This window comes from Zootoca vivipara, chromosome 2 (assembly GCF_963506605.1).
Source record: "Zootoca vivipara chromosome 2, rZooViv1.1, whole genome shotgun sequence".
NCBI classification, from domain to species: domain Eukaryota; kingdom Metazoa; phylum Chordata; class Lepidosauria; order Squamata; family Lacertidae; genus Zootoca; species Zootoca vivipara.
This window is the reverse complement of record NC_083277.1, coordinates 114,260,028-114,286,241: the sequence shown is the minus strand read 5'-3', so window position 1 is coordinate 114,286,241 and position 26,214 is coordinate 114,260,028. Positions and strand designations below refer to the sequence as shown.

Below are 26,214 nucleotides of genomic sequence, written 5' to 3'. Positions count from 1 at the left end.
GAAGCCTTGGAGGAGACCCAAGCAAGCTTTGGCTGCATACACACATTTTATTTCAGAATTAATGGAGACTGAGGAGTTGGTGGGTTTTTCCCTGCTTAAGCCAAACAAACAATGCCTCTGAAACACATTTCTAGAGATTAATCTGAATTACCCCACAGTGTGCCCATTTGAAATCGGATCAAAGCCAATGTAGGCGGTCCTAGCAGTGGAAGGTATCCCCCCCGTTGCCCAATGGTGTTGTGGGTGGGCGTGTGCTAAGATTGCACTTCCCCCTTTATAGGCATGAGCAGGGAGGAAAGATTTGGGTAACCTATGAAGGGTCCCTGCCCCAGTTTTTGCCACCCTTGTGGTTGCAGCCAGGACTCTGTAGAAGCCTGGCTTGGTGCCTCATTCCCTGTGACCTTCACATCTTTGTTTTAGTTGCGGTTTAGTAATTTGAGCATCTCTTTGGTCCTAGCTGTTTCCTCTGCTGGCTAGAGAGAGAGAGAGCAAGTAAGCAATGGGCAGCCTTTGCTACTTGCTCTGCCTGCAGCCTCCTGCTTTGCCTCTACACAAAACTACTGATCTTGGAAGTGACTTGAAGGGTGTCGCAAGCAAGGGAGGGTGCGGGCTTAGGTCGTCACCTCTGGGATTGTGGCACTGAAGCTCAAGCTCCTGAATTTCTGCAGAGAGGACTTAGTGCATTGCAAGGCAGAGGGCTGCTTTGGGACTCCTGGGTCCTAATTGGTTAGTTGGCTTATCTCACATTTTGCTCTCCAGCCCCCTCCACACACCCCATCATACAGTTCGGCGCTGAATTCCTCCATGCTTCAAGGCTTCTGGTGCCTAAGTCTCTGTGTGCACCTGCATCTTCCAGGGAACAAAATCTTCTCCCATTCTGAGTGTCTCTCAGAACCGGTGAGTGTGTGTGTGTGTGTAGGAGGGGGGATTGCAAAGAAATCTTGTACAGTCGGCTTCTGTGCAGTCCCTCACTCAAAGAGGAGTGGCATGGGCCATAACACTCCCAGCACCTGCCTTCCCCCAAACAAAGGGCTTTTGTCTCACCTGCTTCCCTCCTCCCTCTTGACCGGACTATGACCTGGCCAATGGCAGCAAGGAACAGAGCTCCTTTGAGGTTTGCATCTGGTCCCGATCCTGGGCAGTAGAGTTGGGCTGAAGCAGGGTGGGTGGATGAAGGAAAGAGATGGGATTCTGTGGCTGTTGGTGGCTCTGTTTTGCAGAGCGGACAGGAACTAGAGAGCCAGGCCTGAGCCCCCCCCCCCGGCCACTGATTATTCAATACTGCCGGCACTCCTGTCTCCAGTGTTTTGCAGGAGGGTTTTAGGTGCAGAGATGATGTGCTTCTTGCCAGTGTGTGTAGGACACACAGTTCTGCCTGCATGTGCATACAGGGGAGCGATGTCTGTAAGTCTGTGAATTGTGGATGTGCGTCAGAGAAACAGGGCGAACTGGGTGGGGGAGAAAGAGCAGACTGCTGAAGATATGTGGCAAAGGCATATTTGTGACGTTTTTGCCTGTGATACATGTAAGTGCATGTGTGTGTCAGGCATGTGAGTGTGTGAGAGAACAACTCATGTATCGTGTGGCCTGCAAAGTGCATGCACACACAGGTTAAGAATGTTTGGGTGCTTCAGTATTCCCTGTTCAGGAACACACACACAGATGTGGGAACATGTGTGTGTGTGTGTGTGTGTGCGCGCGCGCATCAATGTGGGGTATGTAGACTTTAGGCCTCACCCCTGCCCCTGGTTTGTTTGGTTTTTTGCTAAGCCTCACAAAACCAGGACTAGCTGAGCACTCCCTGCTGCTTCCCCCACCCCCAAGCCCAGGGACAAACTCAATTACACTTGAATTTCATTTCAGCTGTATCTTTTTCATGCTGAGACCTGCCTAGGGAGGAAAACAGTTCTCAGAGGTGGCAGGATGAGGGGAGCCAACTCCTGGTAACAGAAGGGGGTGGGAGAAGCTCCACAGGCATGCTGGGAGACTGGTGGGCTGGTGGGCAGGGAATTAGGAAGCTTCTCTCTAGGAGAGGCCCTGGCCTACATGGGAGTCTGCAGAATGCAGTGTAAATGAGCCAGTGGAGCCCCAAGGGGGGGTTGAACAGACTGAACTATTTCAGACTGAAGGGCTATGTGCGTGTGATGTCACTGTGTTTTTTTTTAATGCTCCCTTCCATAAACCACATGCATGCACACATGCACAAATCAGATAGGACTGTGTTAGGCTTTTCTCCCTTGCTCAATACCTTTGTGGGTTTTGTTTTTACTTGTAGGGATGTCTTTAGATGAGTAATTACAAGAGCAAACATTTGCTTGCAGTTTGAAGTGTCCCAATCCGTCCTGCTCTGAGTGGGCAGACCAGGCCTGCTTTGGTGGTGTTGTGGTGCTCAGCACCAGATGGTCCGAAACAAGAATGGAGAGGGAAGACTGCGGCCCGCCATTGGTTGTGAGACTCTTACTCCCATCAGCCCCACTCAGCATGGCCAAGAGTCAGGGGTGATGGGTCAGGGCCAAGCATTCCACTTCCTTGTCCTGGAGAGTGGATGGGCAGTGCTACTCTGGGAACTATCCCATTACTCAATGAGTACTACTGCTAACATGGACATCTGGTCTGGTACCCATGTGGCCACATATACATCACCCAAAAAGAAGAAATACATCTCTCTCTCACGCACACGCAAATGACCCAGATTTGCACAGAAATTGCATGTGCTAATTGATGTGTACAGAAGGACAACACAACTCATCATGGTGGAGGGCAGGGCAGAAGACGGGGATTTGGTGACCTGTGTGCTTCCACAGCCTGCCGTCCAGGTACTGCTAACTGTTGGATAGGCAACTTCAAGACCCTCTCCTCCTTCTCTTCTTATGGTTCCTGCTCTTTAAACTAGACTAGGACCAGACAGCACTTCAGAGGACTGCTCTCTGTTAAGTGAAACACATGGGTTATGCCACCAACAGCCCTAAATCTTCTGCCAACAACGGTTGGGAGGAATTGGCCCACTGGACACTCTATCTGACTTTGACAGAGATGTCCTTGTTTATCTTTGTCCCTTCCCCCATTTTGGCGGCGATGAGATTTAACTCTGCCAGAGAGGTCTGCAGAGATTCTGCGGGAACTGTTCAGAGATGGGCAAGAGAAGGCTGAGATGGACAGCATCTGGGAACACAGTGCTTTGGTCCCTTAGGCTTGCCGCCTCTTTGATCCTGACAAATGACCTAACAGTAGTTGAGGATCATATCCTTAGTTGCCTAGTAACTGTATCACATTCCCTTATGATGCAAAACAGCAACCTGGAGGAGGCAATGACACCCATGGACAAATGTCCAGTGTTTGGACTAGCTGTTAGGAGCTATTTCCTCTTCTCTTGCAAGGAATCTTCCTGTGGGGCCACTATTTAAGGTAAAAGAACCATCCATTACTCCAACTCATGGCTTGTAGGGGGATGTTTCTTATTCCTGGCATTCAAATCCCTGGAATTTTCTTTATTTTGATCCAAGCACCCTAAGTAGTGTCTGGTCTTCTGCCCCTCAAACATAACCGTCTTGAGGTGTGGGGCTCCCCAAAAGTTGACCCTGATATAAGGCCAGACAGCAACGTGCCCCATAAGACCTGCTCAGCACAGCCTTGCAGTGGTGAAAGAACCCAGGAGTCCTGCCTCCCAGCTGCCACTTGTGCTGTCTGTTTCGCTTCATTGGATAATATTTGGATCTGCAGAGAGAATTGTGTATCACACAATTATTATTACGTGGGGTGGATGTGTATGTCATGCCGCGCCTCCCTCCTTTCCATTGGCTCGTCACCTGCAGTCCCTTCTGGAACCTGGAAGGCGGCAAATTGATTCTAGGGTGGTGGGGATGGTCATATCTCTATCCCCTCTCCCACAAGCGCCCCCCCCCCGATCTGCAGTTTTTCCAGCACCTCCCTCTGCTGCATGCTTGCCCCACTTTTGAGCGTCTTTAATTGGCTGTGCTTTCCAGAGCCCCCTTATGGGCGGTTGGGGTGGGGAGGGAGGGCAGCTCCATGGTGGTGGGGGAAGGGTGGCTTGGGTTCTTGATGGGGGAAGGAAAGGAACGGGGAGCTGGGAATCACTGCATCTGGGCTATTTCCAGCTTTGTCCTTTTTACATAATCGCCCTGCTCACTGCATGTGCGAGTGAGCAAAGCTACTGGGGTATGGGGAAGCCAGGGGGGGGGCGCTTTGGTCAGGTAAATGGCAATCTGCACCCCCACCTTCCCCTCTCCAAAAGAAATCCCAAGGGAGACATTAGCTGGGAGAATCGGTGGTGCTGTCGCGCCTGTCTGGTCCACTTAGTTCCGTGCCCTTCTGGGATTTGCTGCCGCTGCAGCTCGGTAGCCTCAATGATTTTGCTCTGTTGCATCTCCTCCCGCTGCCCCCGAGCTTGTGAAAAGCTTCCACTACCTGCTTATGAGCAGAGAGACATGGATTGCAAAAGTAGCTTGCAGCTGGTCTTGACCTGGGGACAGCAGCTCACCTCTGGCACCTCTGGTGTTATTGAAGCCTCTGCAGTGACTTGGTAGTTCTTTGGTGGCCCTTGACATTGAAACGGCCATGGGGGTGAGGAGCAAGGGCATCATGGCTTCACCTGTGCCCCACTTCCCTCTGAGGGGCCAACAATACCTTTTGGAAGGGTGTTTGCGATAGGGAAAACAAAGATGGGAGGGGAAGGGTTAAGTGCCTCCTCCACCTCCCCAGTGCTACTGCTCTTGTCCGATTCAGAAGGTCCTCACCTCAGCCTCTTTAAAAACTAGAGATAAAAATGTCAGGCAATCCAGTTGGGGACTCTCCTGCGTGTGCTTGGGGGAAACGAAACAGTATTACTGCCTACTAGGAATTGCTAAGAAGTCGAAGAGTGTTGAAAAGAGGCTGTTCCCTGATGCCTCCTGCTTGTTCTGTGCTCCTTTGGAGAGGCAGGAACAGACCCAGGGGGATAGACATGATGATTGGCTAAGCCAGCTCTATCCACTTCACGCTAAAGCCTGGGCCACCTTGTTGGTTGGGCAGGTGGCGTATTTGCTCTGTGTCCTGGAACTGCAAAGGCCAGAGTGGGGCATATACCCCTGGTGACTCTCTTGCTGCTAATGTTAATGCTCTCTCTTCATGGTTGGGGAAAAGAGTTTTGCATACGTTTTTCTCCTTAAAGAAAAACAGGCCATGACTGACAGGCGGGTTGTAGGGTCTGTAAGAAAAAGTGTGTGTGTGTTTGCCAGAAAATTTTGAGTTGCATTGCCTAAATTAATTGGGACCTAATTTGGCATGTTTACTGGACTCAGCTTTAGTAGACAAAGCTAAGGAAAGTAAATTCACCATTTATTGGGAAGGAGGTTGAAAGGATTTTGGCAGTAGCTGCAGGTGTTCTTGGATTGAACTGATAATCTGGGCCCATTCCATTCTAGGTTCAGACCTGGTTTGGGGGCCAAACTGGTCTTGGTTGCCCTGACAAACAATATTTTTTGAGTGAGGGGCAATGGGAGTGATACCTGGGAAGAGGGTCACTGTTTAAGGTGGTTCTGTTCCGCTCTGCAGGGTTGAATACAGAGAGCAGCGTTGGGGGAGTAATCCCTGGCCGCCTTGTGCTATGGTGCTATGCAGGGCAGTATTCTGTGCTCAGTGCTATTTAATACCTATATGAAATCACTGGGGGCAATCATCTGTATGCTGCTGACACAGAGCTCCAGTTCTCTTTAACATCTGACAGTAAGAGCTGTTCGGCAGTGGAATTTGCTACCAAGGAGTGTGGTGGAGTCTCCTTATTTGGAGGTCTTTAAGCAGAGGCTTGACAGGCATATGTCAAGAATGCTTTGATGGTGTTTCCTGCTTGGCAGGGGGTTGGACTGGATGGCCCTTGTGGTCTCTTCCAACTCTATGATTCTATGATTCTATGATCTGAATCAGGAGGTGTCTGCAAGCAGTGATGGGCTGGATGAGGGCCAGTGAACCAAATTTCCATCCTTGCAAGATGGAGGATCTGAGAGTGAGTGGTCCCTGTGTCTGAGAAATAGGCCAAGCCCCTGCTCTGAATGGGGTTGCACCTGCTCTGAAGGGCAGGTGCACAGTCTGGGAGTGCCCTTCAATGCATCTGTGCCACTGGAACATCAGTAGCTCAGAGTGCCTCTTATCAACTTTTGCTGGTAAGGCAGCTACGACCATTCTTGGAGCATGGGAGCTAGACCACTGTGGTCTAGGCACTGGTAACTGCAAGACTGGATTACTGTGACACACCCCTATGTGGGGTTTCCCTTGGCCATGGTCTGTAAGCTGGAGCTAGTGCAAAACATGGCAGCTAGGCTATTGCCTGGGGCATCCTCTCATCACCATCGCTAAGGGAACTGCACTGGCTGCCAATAGGGTACCAGTCTCAGTTGCTTCTAACACTGAAAGCTGTATGCAACTAGTGCCCAGGTTACCTGAGAGGTCACCTTGCCCCATACACACCTGGCTGGAACTGTGTTACTCTGGTGGAGCCTTGTTAAGAGGACTGCACACCTGACATCTGCTAAAAACCAGGCATTGAGAATTGCAGTTCCAAGCCTCTGGATTGAAATTAGACAAATGCATAGCAGAGGCTACTGAAAACGTACCTTTTTAAGAGGGCCTTCCCTAAAGCTTGTCAAAGCCGTTTTATAATGCATACTGAATCTGATGTTACTGAGATTTGCTTTTAAATTGCTGTGCATGTATTTCTAGTATACATTAGGTTTGCTGATACCTTTACTGAACACTGCTTTGGAACACTTGGTTGCGAAGCAGCTTATAAATTCTTAATCTAATAAAAAGCACCCCCTGGTTAATATTACCTGCTGCATAAATGCCTTAAAATATTCCCCCTCCCTTCTCTCATCATCTAAAGTATTTGAACTGGAAATATTTGATTAGGGAAGGAATTCAATAAAGCACAGCTATTGTGGTTTTAAAAGTTCTACTCATAGTATTACATGAAAATCATTTTTAATGAAATACTTGTAAATATTTTAAGATATGACAGTTCAGCAGCATGCGGTATCTTGGGAATGCTGGAGAGAAATAGATTGGGGAAGGGAGAGTGAATCCCTCTGAGTGCGTACTGCTCTCCCCCCCCTCTTTCCGTTCTGTGGGCTTGTAAGGGAATGTGAGGGCTTTGGATCTAGCAGATCCAGTTTCCCCTTTTTGCCCTCTCTGCCATGAGAGGGGCAACAGCAGGGGTCTTTTCATGCTGCTTGGAAGGAGGGATCTGAGGGCAGCCTCCCTTGCAGACCTGCAAAATTCCAGGGCCTCCTGGACATTCTTCCAACGACTAGGGCAAGGGTAGGGAACCTTTCTGGCCCAGTGGGCCGGATCTCTCTCTTCCCTCTGTCAAAGTTGGTTCACGGGGGTGGAGGGAGATAGCAACCACGTGGAACTGAACTCCTTGTACATCAGCAGATGTGGGGAAAGCTCAGCCCTGCTTTCTGCAGGGATCAGCTGTGCAAATAAGCCAATCGTGCAAGGGCTCTATCTTCCCTACATCTGATGTCACATATTACATCAGATGTGGAGCTGGTAGGTGTGGTTTAGGGCAAATGAACTGGTGGACCAAACTTGGACCATGCACTAGAGAGGCTCCCCACTTCTGGGCAGAGCGTGGGGGATGAAGGAAACTGGTAACATACCAATTTCGGCACATAACATTTGTTATATTGCTAATTAATTTTACAAAACAATGGCATTTTAAGACATCGATTCCCCTCCCGCAATGGAAAAATGTAGCAAATTTCTGTGGCTAGTTTTGCGCCCTACATCACTGCACAACGGTTGGGAGGGAGAGAAGGGAAAGAGGGTATAAATTTCGTAACTTAATTGCTAAAAATAGAGGAGCTGAATGTCAAACTTAATTAAAAGACTACACCCTTTGATCTTGCCCCTAATCCCAGATGTGACAGATGCTGTTGTTCGATGGTGAACAAAAGCTACTCTTCACAAGCTCAGATGCAGTTTCTGGTTTATCACATTATGTGGTCCAGAGCTCAGGACTCGCGCGTTTCACTTGATGTGTATGTTAGTTTTTAAGCGTCTAAGGCCATGCAGCAGAGCGGAGTAGCCGGCTTCAGGCTGCACCAGGGGAAAGGTTAGATGAAGACCAGAATGCCTTGTCTTAATACTGCAGCAAGAATCCCTATGAGTGCTGGTCCCAGCCTAAGGGTGGGGAAGATGCTTCATTAGAGAGCGAAATGTCTTGGGCACACACTTTAAATATTCAGGCCTCAACTGCATGCTGGCACACGTTCTGCTTTGTGTGGGTTTCAGAGAAGAATGTGAGAAGACGAGGATTCGTATAGGGGCTTTAAGGCATAGAACTGGCCCAGTCTAGAACATGTAACATTTCTGCTGTCTTAGTAGCTGTTCTATAACCTATATTGTACCAGTTTCACTGTGTGCTGAGGCCCGATTCACAGTGCTGATATTGACCTTTAAAGCCCTCAATAGTCTGGGTTTACCTAAAAGATCAAGTTGCACATGCATTAGGTGTACTTCAGAGGCCCTGCTTAGGTTCCAACCTACAAAGACAACCCCTGTGGTGGGCATACAGAACAGGGCCCTCTCAATGGTGGCCCCACAGTTGTGAAATGAAGCTCCCTCATTGTGTGATCAAGTCCCATCCCTCACTGTGTTTATGCATGGGCCTTGAAGGACCTTTTTGTGATGACCTTCGGTGGGTAATTGCAAACAGCTAGAGAATTATTATTTATACCCCGCCCATCTGGCTGGGTTTCCCCAGCCATTCTGGGCGGCTTCCAACAGAAATATTAAAATACACTAATTTCTTAAAGATTAAAAGCTTCCCTAAACAGGGCTGCCTTCAGATGTCCTCTAAAAGTTTGGTAGTTGTTTTTCTTTTTGACATCTGGTGGGAGGGCGTTCCACAGGGCGGGTGCTACTACCGAGAAGGCCCTCTGCCTGGTTCCCTGTAACTTGGCTTCTCGCAGCGAGGGAACCGCCAGAAGGCCCTTGGCACTGGACCTCAGTGTCCGGGCAGAGCGATGGAGGTGGAGAAATGGTGTTGTGTGTTTGAGTTTTATATGTTTAAATAATGCTGGGCTATTTGTTGTGTCGGCTTTTAGTAGTATTATGAAAGAGAAGTTTTAAATAATATTTTATTGTTTATGTGCTGATGGTGTGTTTTGTAAACTGCTTAATGAATAATGTTTCTTAAAAGGCAAGTTAGCGTTCACCTGTACATAGTTTCATCCTTATTTCAGACATCGTGATGTATCGGTATATCACAAGGTTTAGCTGGTGATATATTGTGATGTCGAAAACCAGATATCACCCGGCCCTAGTTATAAATCTGTTAAATAATCTTAATTATAAGGTAGGTGAATATTCCTGTGGGTTATCTTGAATGAGCTTTCTAAATCCAGAAATGGTTTCCTGGAGCAGTGCTGAGGAAAATCTGTTACTCATTCTGGGCGCTTTGTCACTTCCTGCTCTGTCACTGTGCAAGGAACCATGGCAGTCCAAATAACAAGGCCAAACACCACATCAAGTAAAACATGGCACTGCAGTTTGTATGGGTGACAACTGTTCTGGGTGTTAACAGGTGACAGTGTTGGCTGGGGAATGTCCTCAGCAAAACTAGCCTTCCTTCAAGTTTGGAAGAGTGGGAGGTGGGGGAATTCCGTGCAAACCCCACTGATGACCAACATTGATTTTAGTGAAGCTTAGGCACAAACCAAATGTTAAAAGTAATTTTTATGGCTAGTAACCACATCTTGGTGTTTGTTTTTCTAAACCCTCTCAAGTTTCATTGGTACTGCAGCAAGCAGGGAGCACAATCTTGGTGCAAATCTCTTCCGCAGTGCCCCCTCCCTTCTTCGTTCCTTGGTGCTGAAAATAGCCTTAGTAGTGGTGGGGGGGAGCTCCCATTGATGCCAATGGGAGCTTCTCCTCTCATGGCTAATTCTAGCATCGTTTGCTTCCTCCTCTTTGCGGTTTCATCAGTGCAGGGTGGGAAAGTACCGTATTTTTCGCTCCATAGGATGCACCTGACTATAGGATGTACCTAGTTTTTAGAGGAGGAAAACGAGAAAAAAATTATTTTGCTTTCTTGAATTGTCCTAGGCATAGCAGCCAACTCCTATAGGCCTTTGCCCCCCCCCCATTAAATATTTGAGGAAGCTCCTTTTGCAAGAGGGGAAAGCTCCATTTTTTTGAGGATCAGCTCAAAGTTGTGCAGCTTTTTTGCAAATGGGAAAAGCCCCTCTCTTGGGGGGGGGGGTCAGCTCACAGTTGTGCATCTTTTTTGCAAAGGGGGAAAGCTCCGCTTTGTAGGATCAGCTCAAAGTTGTTGTGCTTACCTTGCAAAGGGAAAAAAACCCTGTTTTTATGGGGTTCAACTCATAGTTCTGCAGCTTCTCTAGGAAAGGAAAGGGACCCATTTCTACAGTTTCCAGACAGATAATCTAATCAGCCAGTCACATGTCGCTGGGGAAACAAACAGCCTCCCTCTGCAGACAACAATTGAGGCCTGGGCAAGGGGCCGGGGCAGGGTACAAAGGGAGCTAGCTGCCTTATCTCCCTCCCCGATCTCTTGCAATCAGCTGCTGAGTGGGTTCCTTTCAACTCTCTCTTTCCCTCTTGTTAGCCTTTAGCTCTTTCTTAAAAAAAAGAGCACGATCTGCCTTTTGTCCCTGGGCAATTCGGCTCCAGGGACACATATTCGCTCCAAAGACATCTCCTCTTACTCTTTAGGAGGAAAAAAGTGAGTCTTATGGAGCAAAAAATATGGTATGTTTGGTGGTGGGGAGGAGGTCTAAGGGGAGAGGTTTGTATCTTGGTGAGATGCAAGGGGAGGGGGTTGGCAAGGTCTAAGGAGATGGAGGGGAGTTGGTGATTGGAGCAGGCAAGGGCACAACTGTGTGTGAGGGGGGAGGGGGGAAGTGCCACCTGGCCTTTTCACGTTCCAGGTACCAAAAGGTTCCGGCTCAGTTCTGGTCCCCTCAAATACCAGGGAGCCAGCAGTATCAGTTTCTTAGGTGCCAGCCTTGTTCAGGCTTGTGGGGAGTGTGTGTGTGTGTGTGTGTGTGTCCACTTCTAGCATCATATTTCTTTTTCACAAAAACAGCAGCAGCAGCAGCACCAGGTGCATGGCATTTTCCCAGCCCCAGATCATTATTGCAAAGTGTCAGGCCTTCTCTTCCTTACTATACACAAGCCGAAACACACACACACACACACACACACACACACACACACACACACCCTTCTGTCACCACCCACACAAATTGCAGTGCCATCTTTTATTGATGTTCTGTGTGGCCTCGTTAGGGAGGAAAACATGCTTGCATTAACGCAGGCAGATGGTTTCGGATGGTTTTCCTCCCTCAAAATAAATTTTGCTGCTGCTGCTGGTGGGCATGATGGGTAGAAACTCAAATTGCTCAACTGCTGAAATTCAGGGAAATCCCCTTTCTCTGTATTTAGATCTTTGAAAAGCTGTCAGTCAAGCGATTTGTAGCGCCGGTGATGGGCAAGTCATCCTGTCTCGTCCCCCGTTCCCCTGTCCCCCACCTCCAGACTTCATTTTCATAGCTGTTCCTTTCTGGCATTGCTGCAGAGGATTGCAGACATCTAACTCCTGAGCACCATAGTTGGTCTCCTGACATTTAGGACTTGCTCAGAGGGTCAGTTGACTGTTTTGCTCCATGTTGTAGCCATTGAAAAACCGAAAGTACCAATGCAAAACTGCAACATTGCAACATTGCATGTAATGGGCAAGAAAGGAGCTGTTTTACTGTGAGGGGAGTGGGGGGGGTAGATATCTGTAGAGAGCAGATGGGTTTTCTTCAACCCCACAGTGCTCCCTTCAAAGCAAGCTTAGGACGCAATTCCTAACTTGTTAGGGCAAGAGTGGGGGACTGTTTTTGGCTTGGCCAGATCCTCATCCTCCCCCATCCCTGCAGCCCAATTTTGACAGGTGAGTGGGACAACCTGCCAAAGTCCTTTGTGCAGTTCTCCACAAATGCCTACAACCAGGAATTAGGGTGTAAGCCCCAGGGAACACAGTGGGACTTACTCCCAAGTAAACATGCAGAAGATTAGGGCATTGATTTCTAAATCTGAGGTGTGCTAGAGTTCAAGTCTACCTGGAAATCGTATCGCTTAGTTTGGATTGCCAAACTGCCCTGAGATCTTTTGACAAAGGGCAGTATGTAAAACAAACAAACAAACAATAAATAACGCTAAAGAGTGGGTTTTCGTGGGGAAAGCTCCAGAGCAGAAAAAGAAAACGTGCGGATATGGAGCTTTTAAGTGTGGACCTGTGTCTGGAAAGAGCAAGGCAAAAGGTAAATGTGGATTAGCCCTTAGTTTATAGGTAATAGCTGTGGGTGTATTAGGTAAGTGCATTTGGCTTTATTTTCTCTCTGTCTCTCTCTGACTCTCTCTCTCTGTGTATGATTTGAAACCCAGAAGGCCCTTATTATCTCCCTGGTCTTCTGGAGGGATCCTCTAGCTCCTGTTCTGGAACCTTGCCACTGTGCCTGCCGGGTAAAAGTGGACTCTAATCCCCTTTAAGCCCTTGCGCCATCCTAGTCCTCCCAAGCAACTGTGCCAGGGACAGGCCGGGCACAGCAAGGACACAGGCGGCCATTAAAGCAGCAGGTTGATTTTGACTCTGCACTTCTGCTTGTTCCTGGGCTGGAGGAACAAAGGGATATTAGGGCGGGATTCAGCAGGGCAAGTTTCCCTTCTGGAGGGCTAAGGCCGTGTTTTAGCCTTGGGGGAACCCCATAAGGAGGTCTTCTGCCATGGGGCAGGGCTGGTGGGGATGTGCTTCTCTCTTGTGCCTGTAACAGGAACTGAGAAGGCAGTCCCTACAAGGACAGCTCTATCTCTGTTACTGGTTCCTCACTTCCTGTTGCACCCTTGCTCTCCTCTGCCGGGGCGAAGACCACCTACAGAGGTAGGTGGGGGAGGCTAGAATCAAAGTTACTCTGCACCTTGGGAATGATGTTGAAAACTGCCTATGATTCTTTGTGAATGCAGAGAGCGGCGTTGTCCTATCCCTGCATCTCTGGGGTGAAAGCTGGGGCTGAGCTGGAATGCTTCCTCCAACTTCACCATCCACGTTGGGAAGTTGGTGTGGCATTTTGGGTGGCTTTTGGGAGTGCAAAAGGGAGCACATGGAAGCAAAGGAACCTCCCATGAATCCTGGTAGCTGGCTTCCCCTCCCAGCAAGCCCTTATAAGCATAGCTGCCAAGATCTCCCTTTTTTAAAGGGAAATTCCCTTATGCTGAATAGGCTTCCTCGTGAGAAAAGGGAAAACTTGGCAGCTATGCTTATAAGGTGGACAGGAAGCTTTGCTCTCTAACTGGTAGGCTTTATGATGACACAAAGTGGTGACACTGTGTCGCATGTAGCCCAAGGGTGGCCAATGTCGCTTGACTCCAGCTCCCATCAGCCTCAGCCAGGATAGCCAACTGTCAGAGATGATGGGAATTGGATTCCAGTAACGTAGAATCATAGAGCTGGAAGGGCCTGCAAGGGTAATCTGGTCCAACCCCCTTCAATGCTAGGAATCTTTTCCCCAACATAGGGCTTGAGCTGTCCAGCAGTTGTAGAGGACACTATGTTGGCTACCCCAGTATAGCCAGTCAGAGTGAAGGCTCTGCTTCTTGCCTTTGCTGTGAAGGACCTGCGAGTGGTGGAGGAATGGCACTTGCCATCAGAACATTTGGGAGTGCCGCTGCCGCAGCTGCCGCCACCAGGGCTAAGAAATGCACAGTGGAAAAGGTGAACCAAAAGAAATTTTGTGATTATTATTCTTTTAACGCCCACCCCACCACCCCTTTGGATTTTTTGCTGGAAAGGTTCGGGGGGGGGAGCAGACATTTGGCTCAGCCCTATATGCCTTACATGGGGAATTAATTATCCAGTCCACTTTTGTTAATATGCCGATAAGGACTGCACTGTGATTGCATATCCCCTTGGCGAGGACTGTGTGAGTGCAGCAGGAGCTGAAACCTCCATGGGTGTTCAGGTTAATCTATGGCAAACTTGATTTAGAAGTAGGACTGGTTTCAGATGTACGTGTCCCGTCCCCCTTGCGCACATGTGGGCGCTGTCAAGCTCTGTATCTGTGACGTCGTAGTGTTTGCAAGCTGGTTTTCATGTACAGTGGTACCTCGCTAGACGAATGTCCTGCTAGACGAATTTTTTGCTAGACGAATGGGTTTAGCGATCGGAGGTTGCCTCGCAAGACGAATTCGTTTTGTGAAAAAAATCATCCAGCGAATCGCCGTTTCCCATAGGAATGCATTGAAATTCAATTAATGCATTCCTATGGGATTCGCAAGACGAATTTTTCGCAAGACGAATTGACTCACAGAACGAATTAAATTCGTCTTGCGAGGCACCACTGTATATCTGATGTTTTTGAACACTGAATGTAAGAGCCTAGCTAGATCCAGCTAAAGACTCATCTCGTCCAGTGTTCTTTTTTTGCAGTGGCCAGCCAGGTGCTTATGGGAAGCCCACGAGCAAAGAGAACATGAGAACAATAGCACTCTCCTGCTTGTGATTCCCAAGCAACTGGTATTAAGAGTTAGTAGCATTGCTTTTGATACTGGCGGTAATATAGCCATTGTGAGTAGTACTCATTGATAGCCTTATCATCCATTTAAAAAAATTCTAATCCTCTTTTAAAGCCATCCAGGTTGGTGGCTGTGGCAGTGAGTTCCACAGTTAAAAAGCATGAAAAAGTTATTCCTTTTGTCTGTCCCAAATCTTTCAACATTCAGCTTCCTTGGATGAACCCTGTTCTTTAGATTTGTGAGAAAGGGGGAAAACTGCTCTCTATCTACTTTCTCTCTACCATCCACAATTTTATATACCTCCAACAATCCTTCGCCCCCACCCCCACCTTTACTTGCCTCACCTTTTTTTAAAAAAAGACAAGAAAATCATAAATAGCAGGCAGGCAGGATGATACGACGTACCTTCAAGAGAGTGACCTAAAACAGTAGATGTAACATATTCTTACATTACATCTAATAATACCCAGGGCACCCACTGAGCTAACAGAGGTAAGGATCAAAAGGACAATGAGCAAAAGTTTAAAAATTCTGTCCAATAAACTCAGATGGAATGAAAGTCTGAAATGGTTGTTCATGCTCGTGTATGAGGTAAAACTCCCACCAAACTGGAGCAAAATTCTCTGGCTCTGCCTGGACGCTAAAAGTCTTTAAATGATGGGTTAGCTTCTCTCAAACAGTAATAAACAATGCCTTTGAATGTCATCTATTCAACGCAATGCATGAAGAATCTTTCTGGCCCTGTTATTTTCCCACAATAGCTACATTACTCCCCTCAAACACCGATAGCAAACACAATTTGGGCTCCAGCATCACACTTTCCCCAATAATAACCCCAGTTTGTTTCACCACGTGTTCCCCAAAGACGCCCACCCCTGGACAAGCCCACCAGAGGTGCCGTCAGGTATCCTTCTCATTGCAGTTCTGCCAACATAAACGGCATTGCCCAACGCTTGAACTCTGGCAAGCAAGAATGGAGTGCGACACCAGTGGTAAGCAGTCTTCAATGAGTTCTCACGAATGGTGGCTGAAACAGAGGACAGGGGCTTAGGGGTCCAAACATTATTCCAAAGACCAGGACCCACTTCCTGTCCAGTACGTCTCTCCCAAAGGACCATAAGGCTAGAAAAAGAAGAAAAAGTGGCCTCTTCTGTGCTCTGGAGAGGTAGCAATGAGAAGTTTGTAAGCTTTGGGGGGGGGGCTTAGTTGCTGTTCTCTCAACAGAAGGCTTCTACAAAAACGAGCTAATTTAGTGAATCCTCAGTCAGTTAGTAGAAGTGCCCCTAAACTTATCTGTAACTTCCGTGTTTCCCCGAAAATAAGACATTGTCTTATATTTATTTTTCCTCAAGAAGACACACTATGGCTTATTTTAAGGGGGTGTCTTATTTTTATTATGCATCCAGCCTCCCCTCTTCCTTGGTGCCCTCCAGAACTGCGCCTATCACTATGTCTTATTTTCGGGATATGGATCATATTGCGCAAATGCTTAGAAATCCTGCTACGGCTTATTTTATGGGTATGTCTTATTTTTGGGGAAACAGGGTTGTTGTGCCGACAAAGGGATAGATCGATCAAAGACGTCCCGCAACTAATGTGGCAGCCCCACTTTGTGCATTGTGGCACTCAGAGCCCACTTGCTTGATATGGCAGATGAAATGGGAGAGTGTAGGAAGAAAGGGTTCTCATTTCTTGTGCCATTTGTGCCAAACTGAACAATGAAAGAAAGGATTTGCCACTTTCTTCCACGTTACCTGGGTGGCTGGTAGGAAAGGAAGTGCCCATCAAGGAGCCGTTGATTGATTCATTGCCTCCAACCCTACCCAAGTTTTAGTCTTGACCCCGAGAGACTGTAAAAAGAATTTGCCCTAATTGAAAGGCATCAAAATACAGTCAGTCTCTCTCTCACACCCCCACACATAAGGAAGTTTGGACGATTCAGCATAAGGAAGTTTGAACGATTATCTTGCCCTCTTGTTTTACAAAATAAAACTGTTTAAAATTTATTCCCGTTGTTTCATAATCCTGTCTGAGATCAAAGTTGAGAGGGCTTGGAACAAAAAAAGAAGTTGTGGGAGGGCTATTATTTTAATAGCAGCAATCCTGCCTAATAAGAATAAATTGAGGGAATGCCAGAATGCCAGGATCATAAGTCATATGTAATACATTGCAAAACAGGTACATAATTCAAGCTAAGTCCAGATAGATTCTGTGAAATACTAACCACCAGGTATTTCAGGGACGCCAGACACACCTTGATACCAAAAGCGCCAGCTAACAAGCAGCCGTGTCCTTGGCCCCAGCTTCCAAAACATTGTCTCCAATTTATCAAAATTAATGCCCAGCCCTGTCACAGAGCTAAATTTGCCAATTTCTATTGCAGAAGAGGCATTTGGGGATCTGAAAGAACAGCAAAGTTGTCAGCTAGGAGTCTGAGGAGCTGTGAGCGACCTTTATAATCATAACCCCGTATCAATGAGTTCACCTGCAGCGATCCTGCCAGAGTATAAATCAGAAAGAAGGGAGGAGATATCCTTATATAAAGTAAAAGGCAAATAATCTAAATGATTTGTTCAAACCACACCTCAGATCTAAAAACTAAAAGGCCCCAAGCTAAAAAAGGTCCTATGTTGTGATCCTCCCTCTTAAGAGAGTTGTTCTAGCCCCCGGATCATATTGATTGCTCTATTTCGGCGACCCTTTTGTGGGGAGTGTTCTTGCCATCGATGTGCCAATCCACAGGGTTTGCAACTTGCAAAAGTTACAGATTTCTCATGGAGCCGCCGCCACTTGCAAATGGGCTTTTGGGGGGCACCCTCTGTGTGAAAGCTGTAAAGGTTTTCTTCTTTTGGTTATTCTTCCACACAGGTGTGATCTTCTCTGTGCACCCTCAAGGGATGTCTGCACCTGACACCAGCTACTGTACTTGATCTGTTCATACCCTACAACATTTCTCCGATGAAAATAGGGACGTCCTATTAAATAGAGAAACTAAAAATTGTCAGACTTACCCATTCCTAGGCCAGCACCATGTGACAGGAAAGAGAACATTGTGGACCACTTAAGTTCCAGGCTGCCTTTGGACCGAAGAACTGAGGTCCAACGCCAAGGGCCTTCAGGCAGTTCCCTCACTGCGAGAAGTGAGGTTACAGGGAACCAGGCAGAGGGCCTTCTCAGTAGTGGTGCCTGCCCTGTGGAACACCCTCCCAGCAGATTCAAGGCAATAAGCAACTATCTTACTTTAAAAGACATCTGAAGGCAGCCCTGTTTAGGGAAGTTTTTAATGTTTATTGCTGTATTGTATTTTTAATATTCGGTCGGAAGCCGCCCAGAGTGGCTGGGGAAACCCAGCCAGATGGGCGGGGTATAAATAAATAAATATTATTATTATTATTATTATCTGGCCAGTGTGCCAGACCTTTAGGGGATGCCACATGCCAAATCAGCCCTACTCCAAAAAGGACCCCCTGCCCGCAACACACAAAGTCATCAGCTGTCCCAGAAAGAATGCAATGTACAAAGCCACGGCATTAAAAACATTTTTTAAAAACTTCCCTACCGTATATAGTGCTGCCCCTTTAGGTAAAGGTAAAGGGACCCCTAACTATTAGGTCCAGTCGTGACTGACTCTGGGGTTGTGGCGCTCATCTCGCGTTATTGGCCGTGGATGCCGGCGTACAGCTTCCAGGTCATGTGGTCAGCATGACAAAGGCGCTTCTGCCGAACCAGAGCAGCACATGGAAATGCCGTTTACCTTCCCACTGTAGTGGTACCTATTTATCTACTTGCATTTTGACGTGCTTTCGAACTGCTAGGTTGGCAGGAGCTGGGACCGAGCAACGGGAGCTGACCCCGTCGCAGGGATTTGAACCGCCAACCTTCAGTGGTTTAACCCACAGCGCCACCTGCATCTTAGCTGCCCCTTTAGATGTCTTCTAAATGTTGTGGAGTTACTTATCTCCTTGGCTCAGGGGTCGCATAACTCCCTACCCTCCAACATTTTTCTGATGATAATAGGGATGTCCTAAAGAAAAGCAGGACATTCCGGGATCAAATCAGAATCCGGGATCTGTAAGTCCGGAGCTGTCCCTGGGAAATAGGGACATTTGCAGAGTCTACTGATCAGTTGTGGTATGCCTAGGCAGTCCACACCTGACAGTTTGCCTTATTCTCGTTTGCTGTGTCTCTGAATAACCCAGGACGGGGAGCAGACCAGTTTAGCAGCCCGCTTGCTGTCACACTGTCATTCCCAGGCTGTGTCGCACATCAGTGCAGCAGGTGCTGTGAGCCCCCAAGGTGAGGGGAGCAGCTTTGTAGTCAAAGCCACAGCTGTGAAAGTCCAGTAGTGGGAACGAGGGAGATTCTCTATGGATTTAGGCCTAACAAATGTCAGTTCTGTTTGTGCTCAGAGCAAGAGGAGCCTATATTCTGTGTGGTGAATATGTTATGCACATTGATATATATCATATGCAAGTTAGGCCTCTCATCCGAAGCAAAGGTTTTTTTGTTTAAAATCGATTAACTGTCTGGCTTTTAAGCAATCAGTCAATCAATCACTTGCATTTAAGTTCGTTTGTATACTCGGAAGCCTTTTTGAGGCTTTTGATGGGAGCATCATAATTTTATGTTATTGTTTTGCTGTGTTCAGCTATCTGTCACTCTTTACAGAGGCCAGAAGGCAAAGCTGGGTGTGAGGACTGGTTTAACATTAAATGTGGAACAGCAAGGATGGTGTTGACCCTTCTGGATAGAGATGAGCCCTTACGAAAGTGCACAATGCCAGAGTTTCCTTCTTGTCAGCCCCGCTGATTTGGCGGTGTGTTGACGGTTGGTGACTTTTCACCTGCATGTTAAGCTTGTAGTTGATATAAACACAGCAATTAATCATTTAATACTTGCAGCTGTGCTGCAGCTTCACTTTATTTGCATAAATGTGCTGCATTGGTATATATTATAACATCTGTACAAGTGCATACCCAGGAATGGGTACAGACATAATCCATTTTGCACCCAGGCAAATCCAAGTTCTGCATCCAGAGAAGCTGAATTTTGCAACCTGTATATATTATGCAAACTTTTGCAGACTGTCTTACTTATTCTGCATTTTATTTTATTCACCACCCTTCATTACGTACAGTACAGTGGTGCCTCGCTGGACGAATTTAATTCGTTCCACGGGTCTTTTCTTATAACGAAAAATTCGTCTAGCGAATCCCATAGGAATGCATTGAATTTTTTTTTTGCCCATAGGAACGCATTAATTGAATTTCAATGCATTCCTATGGGAAACCGCGATTCGCTAGATGAATTTTTCATAAAACGAATTCGTCTAGCGAGGCAACCTCCGCTCGAAAAAACCTTTCGTTAAGCGAAAATTTCATTAAGCAGGGCATTCGTTAAGCGAGGCACCACTGTATTCTGGTTTGTTAGTTATGGGGCAGGGTATGTGGAGGTGGGAACTATGAAGGGCGATGATATCCTGTTATTAAAACTTACTCAGCTACCTCTTTTACTTCTGAGATTTAGGCTGTGTAAGCCCCACTGAACTCAGCAGTGCTTACTTCTAAGTAGGCATATACCAGATCACACTGTTAGCAAGCTTCTTGCCATATATACATACATATAATTTAAATATGCATATATATATTTGCAGTCATAAGGACTAGAAACTTGCTTTAAAAAAACGAAACCTTAAATTCCGACAAAGCTTGAATTTTGCAGCTGATGCAGGCTTTAGCACCCCACCCCAGCACCTTCCGATTTCTCTGGATCAAATAAGCTCTAAGAATCTTAGCCCTCTTGCAATCCCCTTGCACAATACTGTAATGATCCACTTCCTCCTCCATTGTGAGATTGTTCATGACCTTGCTGTTGGAAACGGCCCAAAAGGCACAGACCAGTGAGTGTCTGGGTCTGATTTCTCTCTCTCCTTGCGGTGGCACATTTGTGTTTTACTTAATGCATTCTGCTGCTTTGCCTCATCACTGAATGAAGCTCTAGGAGGACACATCCAAGCCCAGTGCGGGCTTTGCGGAAATAGAAAATCTTCCCTTCTGACTTTGAAGGGGTCCTTAGAATAAATAAATTGCAGAGGGCGCTCAGCAAGATGCAGTGGATGTGCAACACCTTGTAAAAGTTTGGGGATTTGCCTACAGAGGCTGCAAAGAGTGCTGGCAAAACTGCCCAATTCCTCTTCTGCTCACCTCAAAACCCCTTTTCAATTTCACTTCCACAATGAAAAGGCATCTCCCAGCTTAGTGCAGAGCGGGGAGCGAAAGAATGGGAGTTTCACTGTTTCACTGTTGCTCTTTGCCGCCTTTGCAGTGGCAAATAGATGATGTGCAATTACCACTGAACTTTCCAGGACTGACGGCTGGCTGCACAAATGGTTATGTAAGCAATTGAGGAGGGAGAGAGAGAAACAGTTTTTTTGGGGGGGGGCGATGTGGTGGTGGAGGAGGGGGAAATATGCATGCCCATGCAGAAGCCTTTCTGGGGGGCAGGACTCCACAGATGTCAGACACTTTGCAGGGTTTCCGTTGGCTATCTGGCTCTAGGTGGGCTGGACCAGTTCAACACATCCCTAACTGTATAGTTTGCTGCTGCGCACCGAGTGTGTGCTGCAGATTTGCACCCTGTCGTGTAAAGCTGCAAGGTAAGTTTATGGCACCCAAGCCAACCTGTTTGCCATGCGCAAGGACTTATCAGTCATAGCCCCAAGACTCACTGTGCTGGGGAGCACGGCTGAGTGTGCTTGCTAAAAGAATCCCTAGAACAGAGATAGCAAACCTTTCAGGTCCCTGATGTTGCTGGACTACATTTCCCATTTTCTCTGACAATTGGCCATGCTTCTCGGGTCTGATGGGAACTGGAAGCCCAACAACTACTAGAGGGCCATGGTTTCCTTTTTAATTATTTTTGCAACTTTCAAAAGTTTCACATATACACTCCAATACATAATAATTTTTTGTTTCGTTTTGTTGACTTTCCACCCTGTTTTCCATGGTGTGTTTATTTCTCCCCCTTTGCTGCACCCTATCTTCTATCTCTTATACCATAACAACCATACAATAATCTCTAATTCCTTCTGTTGCTCATAGTTCAAATCCCACTCACAAGTTCATCATGCTAGAGTATTTCTTTAAGTAATCCAAAAAAGGGCTTCCATTCTTCCACAGAACAGTCATTAGGTTCTCTTATTTTGGCTGTTCTATGATACAGTGTCTTTCATGTTTCTATAAGCCCCGGCCAGCAAGGTGACAATGAGCATCTTGACTGTGCCAGGGAAATGCAGGATTTGATTCCTGGGATCCACTTGCCACCCACAAGAGTACCCCGCTTGTATTTCTGGATCCTGCTTTTGGTTGTGACAGTAACGGTTGACAGGTACAACCAGCTAGCATGCCACAGGACATCGGCACCTAGGCCTAATTTATTAGGTGTGCAAACCTGCAAACCTCTACTAGAGCCAGGGCCTTTTCAGTATTGGCCCCAACTTGGTGGAACGCTCTTTCACAGGAGACCAGGGCCCTGCGCGATTTGTCATCTTTCTGCAGGGCCTGCAAGACAGAGCTGTTCCGCCTGGCCTTTGGGTTGGACTTAGCCTGACTCCTGTGTTTTCCTCCCTCATGGCCTGGATTTATGGACTACTTGAAATGAGGCTGCATTTTAAATTTTAATACTGTATTTTAATCTGTATTTTAATTAATTGTTTTTAGGTTTTATTGTGGTTTTGTTGGTGTGAGCCGCCCTGAGCCTGGTTTTTGACTGGGGAGGGCGGGGTATAAATAAAAATTTATTATTATTATTATTATTATTATTATTATTATTATTATTATTATTCAAACTCAACTCTCATTTATGCTGTTGGTTTTCTTCGACGGATATGTGCATGAAACACATAGCTAGCACGTGTGTGCTCAATTCAGCATGCTGTAATGTAGTGAACATTATGTTGGACAGCATTGAGTAGACCCAGGGTTCAAATAGCATGAAGCCTGCTTGGGTATGTCTCTCTGAGTGCTTCCCTACAGCAATTTATTGTGGATTTGGTGCTGATTGGGCACGCAAGTTCTGCACAGTGTCCACACACAACCTCGTCCTCGTCAAAATGCCACCCTATATTTTACCCGTTTAATCTGGAGTTGCTGTTTATACCAGATTTGTGTGTTTATGTGCTGAATAGGAGCAGCACTGAGTCCACAGTAACTGACATAACCTACTTTGCAAGATTGTGGTGCGTGAGAATAAAATGGGCCAATCTCATCTATGCTGCGAAGGAACATAAAAAACCTCCCACCAAAACCCTTCAAAATCTGTGTTTTACTTGAAAATATTGCTCTAGTCCAATCCCACTCCCCAAATTAAAAAAAAAAAACTGTTGGATTCAAGCTCAGATCTGAAACGCATAGTCTGAGATGAGTTTTCTGCAGATTTGAAATGTGAGGCCCTGTCTGGGAATTTGGATGTTTTTAAGTTTGAGATATTGATATGTGCAACAACCAGTTATTGTGCTCTTTGGAAATGTCCAGCGTTGCTGAAAATAGCTTGATTTAAATCTTCAACCATTCATTTTTGCTCTTGTTCAGCCTAAGCTTTCATTTGCATTCCTTGCCGCTGCTTTCATGGATTGTTGTTACTGCATATTTCTTTTAACTTCACAAGTCTCTTTGAGAAAGTCCTTTTCGTTTGTAAAATTTGTGCAAGTTTAAAACAATTTGGTCCTAGCCTCTTTTCCTTTGCCCTTTACCCTGACCCTCTGCACCGCCCACATCACAGGGCAAACTGTTGATGCTTCCCCCTTGTCTCTCCTTGCCTAGGCAGCCTGAGCCGGGCGGGCCCAATCCCGGCCATCCTGCGCCCACCACCTGCCATGATGCAGCAACCCCTCGATCTCAAGCCCTTCCTGTCGTTCCCTATGGAGGCGCAGCCGGCCGTGGGCCTCTTCGCAGGTTTCAACACGGTAAGGCCGTGGCTGCTTCCGGCTCAGGAGGTACAGGCTCGGGTAGGACTGTTTGTATAACTCCCTCCTACTTTCCTTCTTCTCTTCCTCTGCCCCCAACAGAGAAAGGGGCTTTGACCTGGACACCTGGCCCCTGGGAATGCCAGGTGAGGCACCTAGGGCTCACAGATGAGGGTGCGGGAGGGATTATGTTAGCTCTGGAGATATGTGGAAGCTGGTGCCCGTTTGGGACTGGTAGGGTGGAAGGCAGGGAGATCATCAGCAGGTGGCACCAGAGAGCCCATGGCAGGTTGTATCATAGAGTTGAAGGGACCCTGAGGTTCATCTATTCCAAACCCTGCAATGCAGGAATATGCAGCTGTCCCATACGGGGATCGAAGCTGCAACCTTAGCTTTATCAGCACCATGTTCTGAAGGCAGTCAGGTGGGGGCTGGCTGGGGGCCACGCTGGGGTTGGTGGGCGAGCCAAATGGATCAGCAACCAGGGGGAGATCTGAACGCAGATCCCAGCCAGGGAAGCTAGCTATGCCTGCTTTAAGCACACACTTGAAATGGCTCACTTAAGGAGGCTGCAGCACCACATCTCCTTAAATCACAAGAAATCCCAAATCATAGAATTGCAGAGTTGGAAGGGACCACAAGGGTCATCTAGTCCAAACTGTGCCAGTGCAGGAATATTTTGCCCAATGTGAGGCTCACACCCATGACCCTGAGATTAAGTATCATGCTTCTGTCGGTGTGTGTGTGGGGGGGGGGGGGAGGACAACAACTGGCTCATCAAATGTTTACATGCACTCCAGAGCATCTTGCCACTTGGTCAATGGTCTCCTGCCTCTGCCCACTCACTGCTGCAGCAGAAAAATGGATAAGCTGCAGGTAGACTTCAGCCAGTTGTTGGGAGTCAGGTTATGTAGGGAAATTGGGACTCACTAGCCTTGCTTGGGAGTTTTGCTGGCTTTGGAAGTTTGCTAGTTTTTCAGTCTGTCTTGTCAGGCTAGTAAAAAATAATAAGACAGTGGTACCTCGGTTTACGAACTTAATCCGTTCTGGAAGTCCGTTCTTAAACCAAAACCATTCTTAAACTGAGGCGCACTTTCCCTAATGAGGCCTCCCGCCGCCAGTGCCCTTCCACCATTTGGATTCCGTTCTTAGTAGACCAAGGTAAAGTTCTCAAACCGGGTCACTATTTCTGTTCTTAAACCGAGGTACCACTGTAATGGCAGGTTGGTACCACAAAGAGGTGAAGGTTCTAATACAAACAGATGATGAAGAAGAAGGAGAAGAAGAGGAAGAGGAAGAAGATGTAGAGCAGGGGTCCCCAAACTTACCCAGCTTCGGGCCGGTGCCTGCTGCACAGATCGCACAGTGGGCCGGAGGGCAGGGGAGCGCGCTATTTCTGGCGCACTTCCGGGTGGGAGGAGTGCCAGGAATAGCTTGTGCGCATGCACACGGGCCTCCTCCGACCCGGAAGTGTGCCAGAAATGCACGCAAGCACACATCTGACCCGGAAGTGGGCAGCCGCGCCGCTAAGAGCGGGCGTGGGCGGCATGGGCCAGATAAAAGAGGCCTTTGGGCCGTATCCGGCCCACGGTCCTTAGTATGGGGACCACTGATGTAGAGTTTGGATTTGATATCCCGCTTTATCACTACCCTAAGGAGTCTCAAAGTGGCTAACAACCTCCTTTTCCCTTCCTCCCCCACAACAAGCACTCTGTGAGGTGAGTGAGGCCCAAGGTCACCCAGCAGCTGCATGTGGAGGAGCGGAGACGCGAACCCGATTCCCCAGATTACGAGTCCACCGCTCTTAACCACTACACCGCACTGGCTCTCGTGAAGCAACGTAGCCTTTAATGTATGTGGGTTGAGGAGATCAGATCCACTGCATGAATGGTGCATCATAGAATTGTAGAGGGATTCTTTTGCCCACCTGACCACCTCAACTTGTATGCCAGGAATGGGGAAGCTGTCCCCCTCCCCCCACAACCAGATGTTGCTGGACTACAACTCCCATCATCCCTGACCATTGGCCACACTGGCTGGGGCTGATGGAAGGCCACCGGTTCCTCGTCCCTGCTGTACACCTTTGAGGGCAGCCTCCTCTTCACTGGCCTTTAAGATACGAAGTACCATGTGAGCAGGCCTAGTAATGATTTGCCGCCTTGTGAAGAATTCTTGTCAGCATCTCGGGGCAGCTGGAGATCAGTGATTGTGTTTGGGTCATTGGTTAGGAACCAAGACGTGTATGTGTTAAAGAGCAGTAATCGGGCTCTTTTGCAGTGACTCCATTCCTATTCCTGCACGGAGGGAGGCAGGTATTCTCAGCTGGTGATGGTGTGTTTAGACATTTGGTCTCTTTGCCGATGTTGGAGTGACCTCTGCTGGTAAGAGAGAGAGAGAGAGAGAGAGAGAGAGGAGAAACTGTACTGGCTCCCTAAAGGCTATTTTTCTTTTTTAATGGAATAAGCTTTCTTGGACTACAATCCACTTAATCAGATGCATGAAGTGTTATTCCGAGCTGCAGGAATATGGGTGTGTATAATTGTAATCAGTGCGGTCAGAAGGAAATGAAATGCAGTAGAGGGTACAGATGGTGATGATTATATCCTTAATAGTGGCCATTCACAAAATAAACAGGCAGGCAGATGTGACGATAGCACAGACATCCTGGCATTGGTAAG

At 47.4% G+C, this 26,214-nt stretch overlaps 1 protein-coding gene across 4 annotated transcripts in view; it reads left to right on the top strand.

The window, feature by feature from the left end:
- Positions 1-26,214, top strand: part of ZNF385A (zinc finger protein 385A) — a 147,120-nt gene that overhangs the window by 40,365 nt on the left and 80,541 nt on the right. For 2 of the 4 annotated variants that reach the window (XM_035099939.2, XM_035099957.2), the window contains exon 2: positions 23,394-23,578. In XM_035099939.2, coding sequence (XP_034955830.2) covers positions 23,394-23,578 — 185 coding nt within the window. The remainder of the gene's footprint in view (positions 1-23,393; positions 23,579-26,214) is intronic. The other 2 variants (XM_035099965.2, XM_035099949.2) reach the window with 2 other exon arrangements.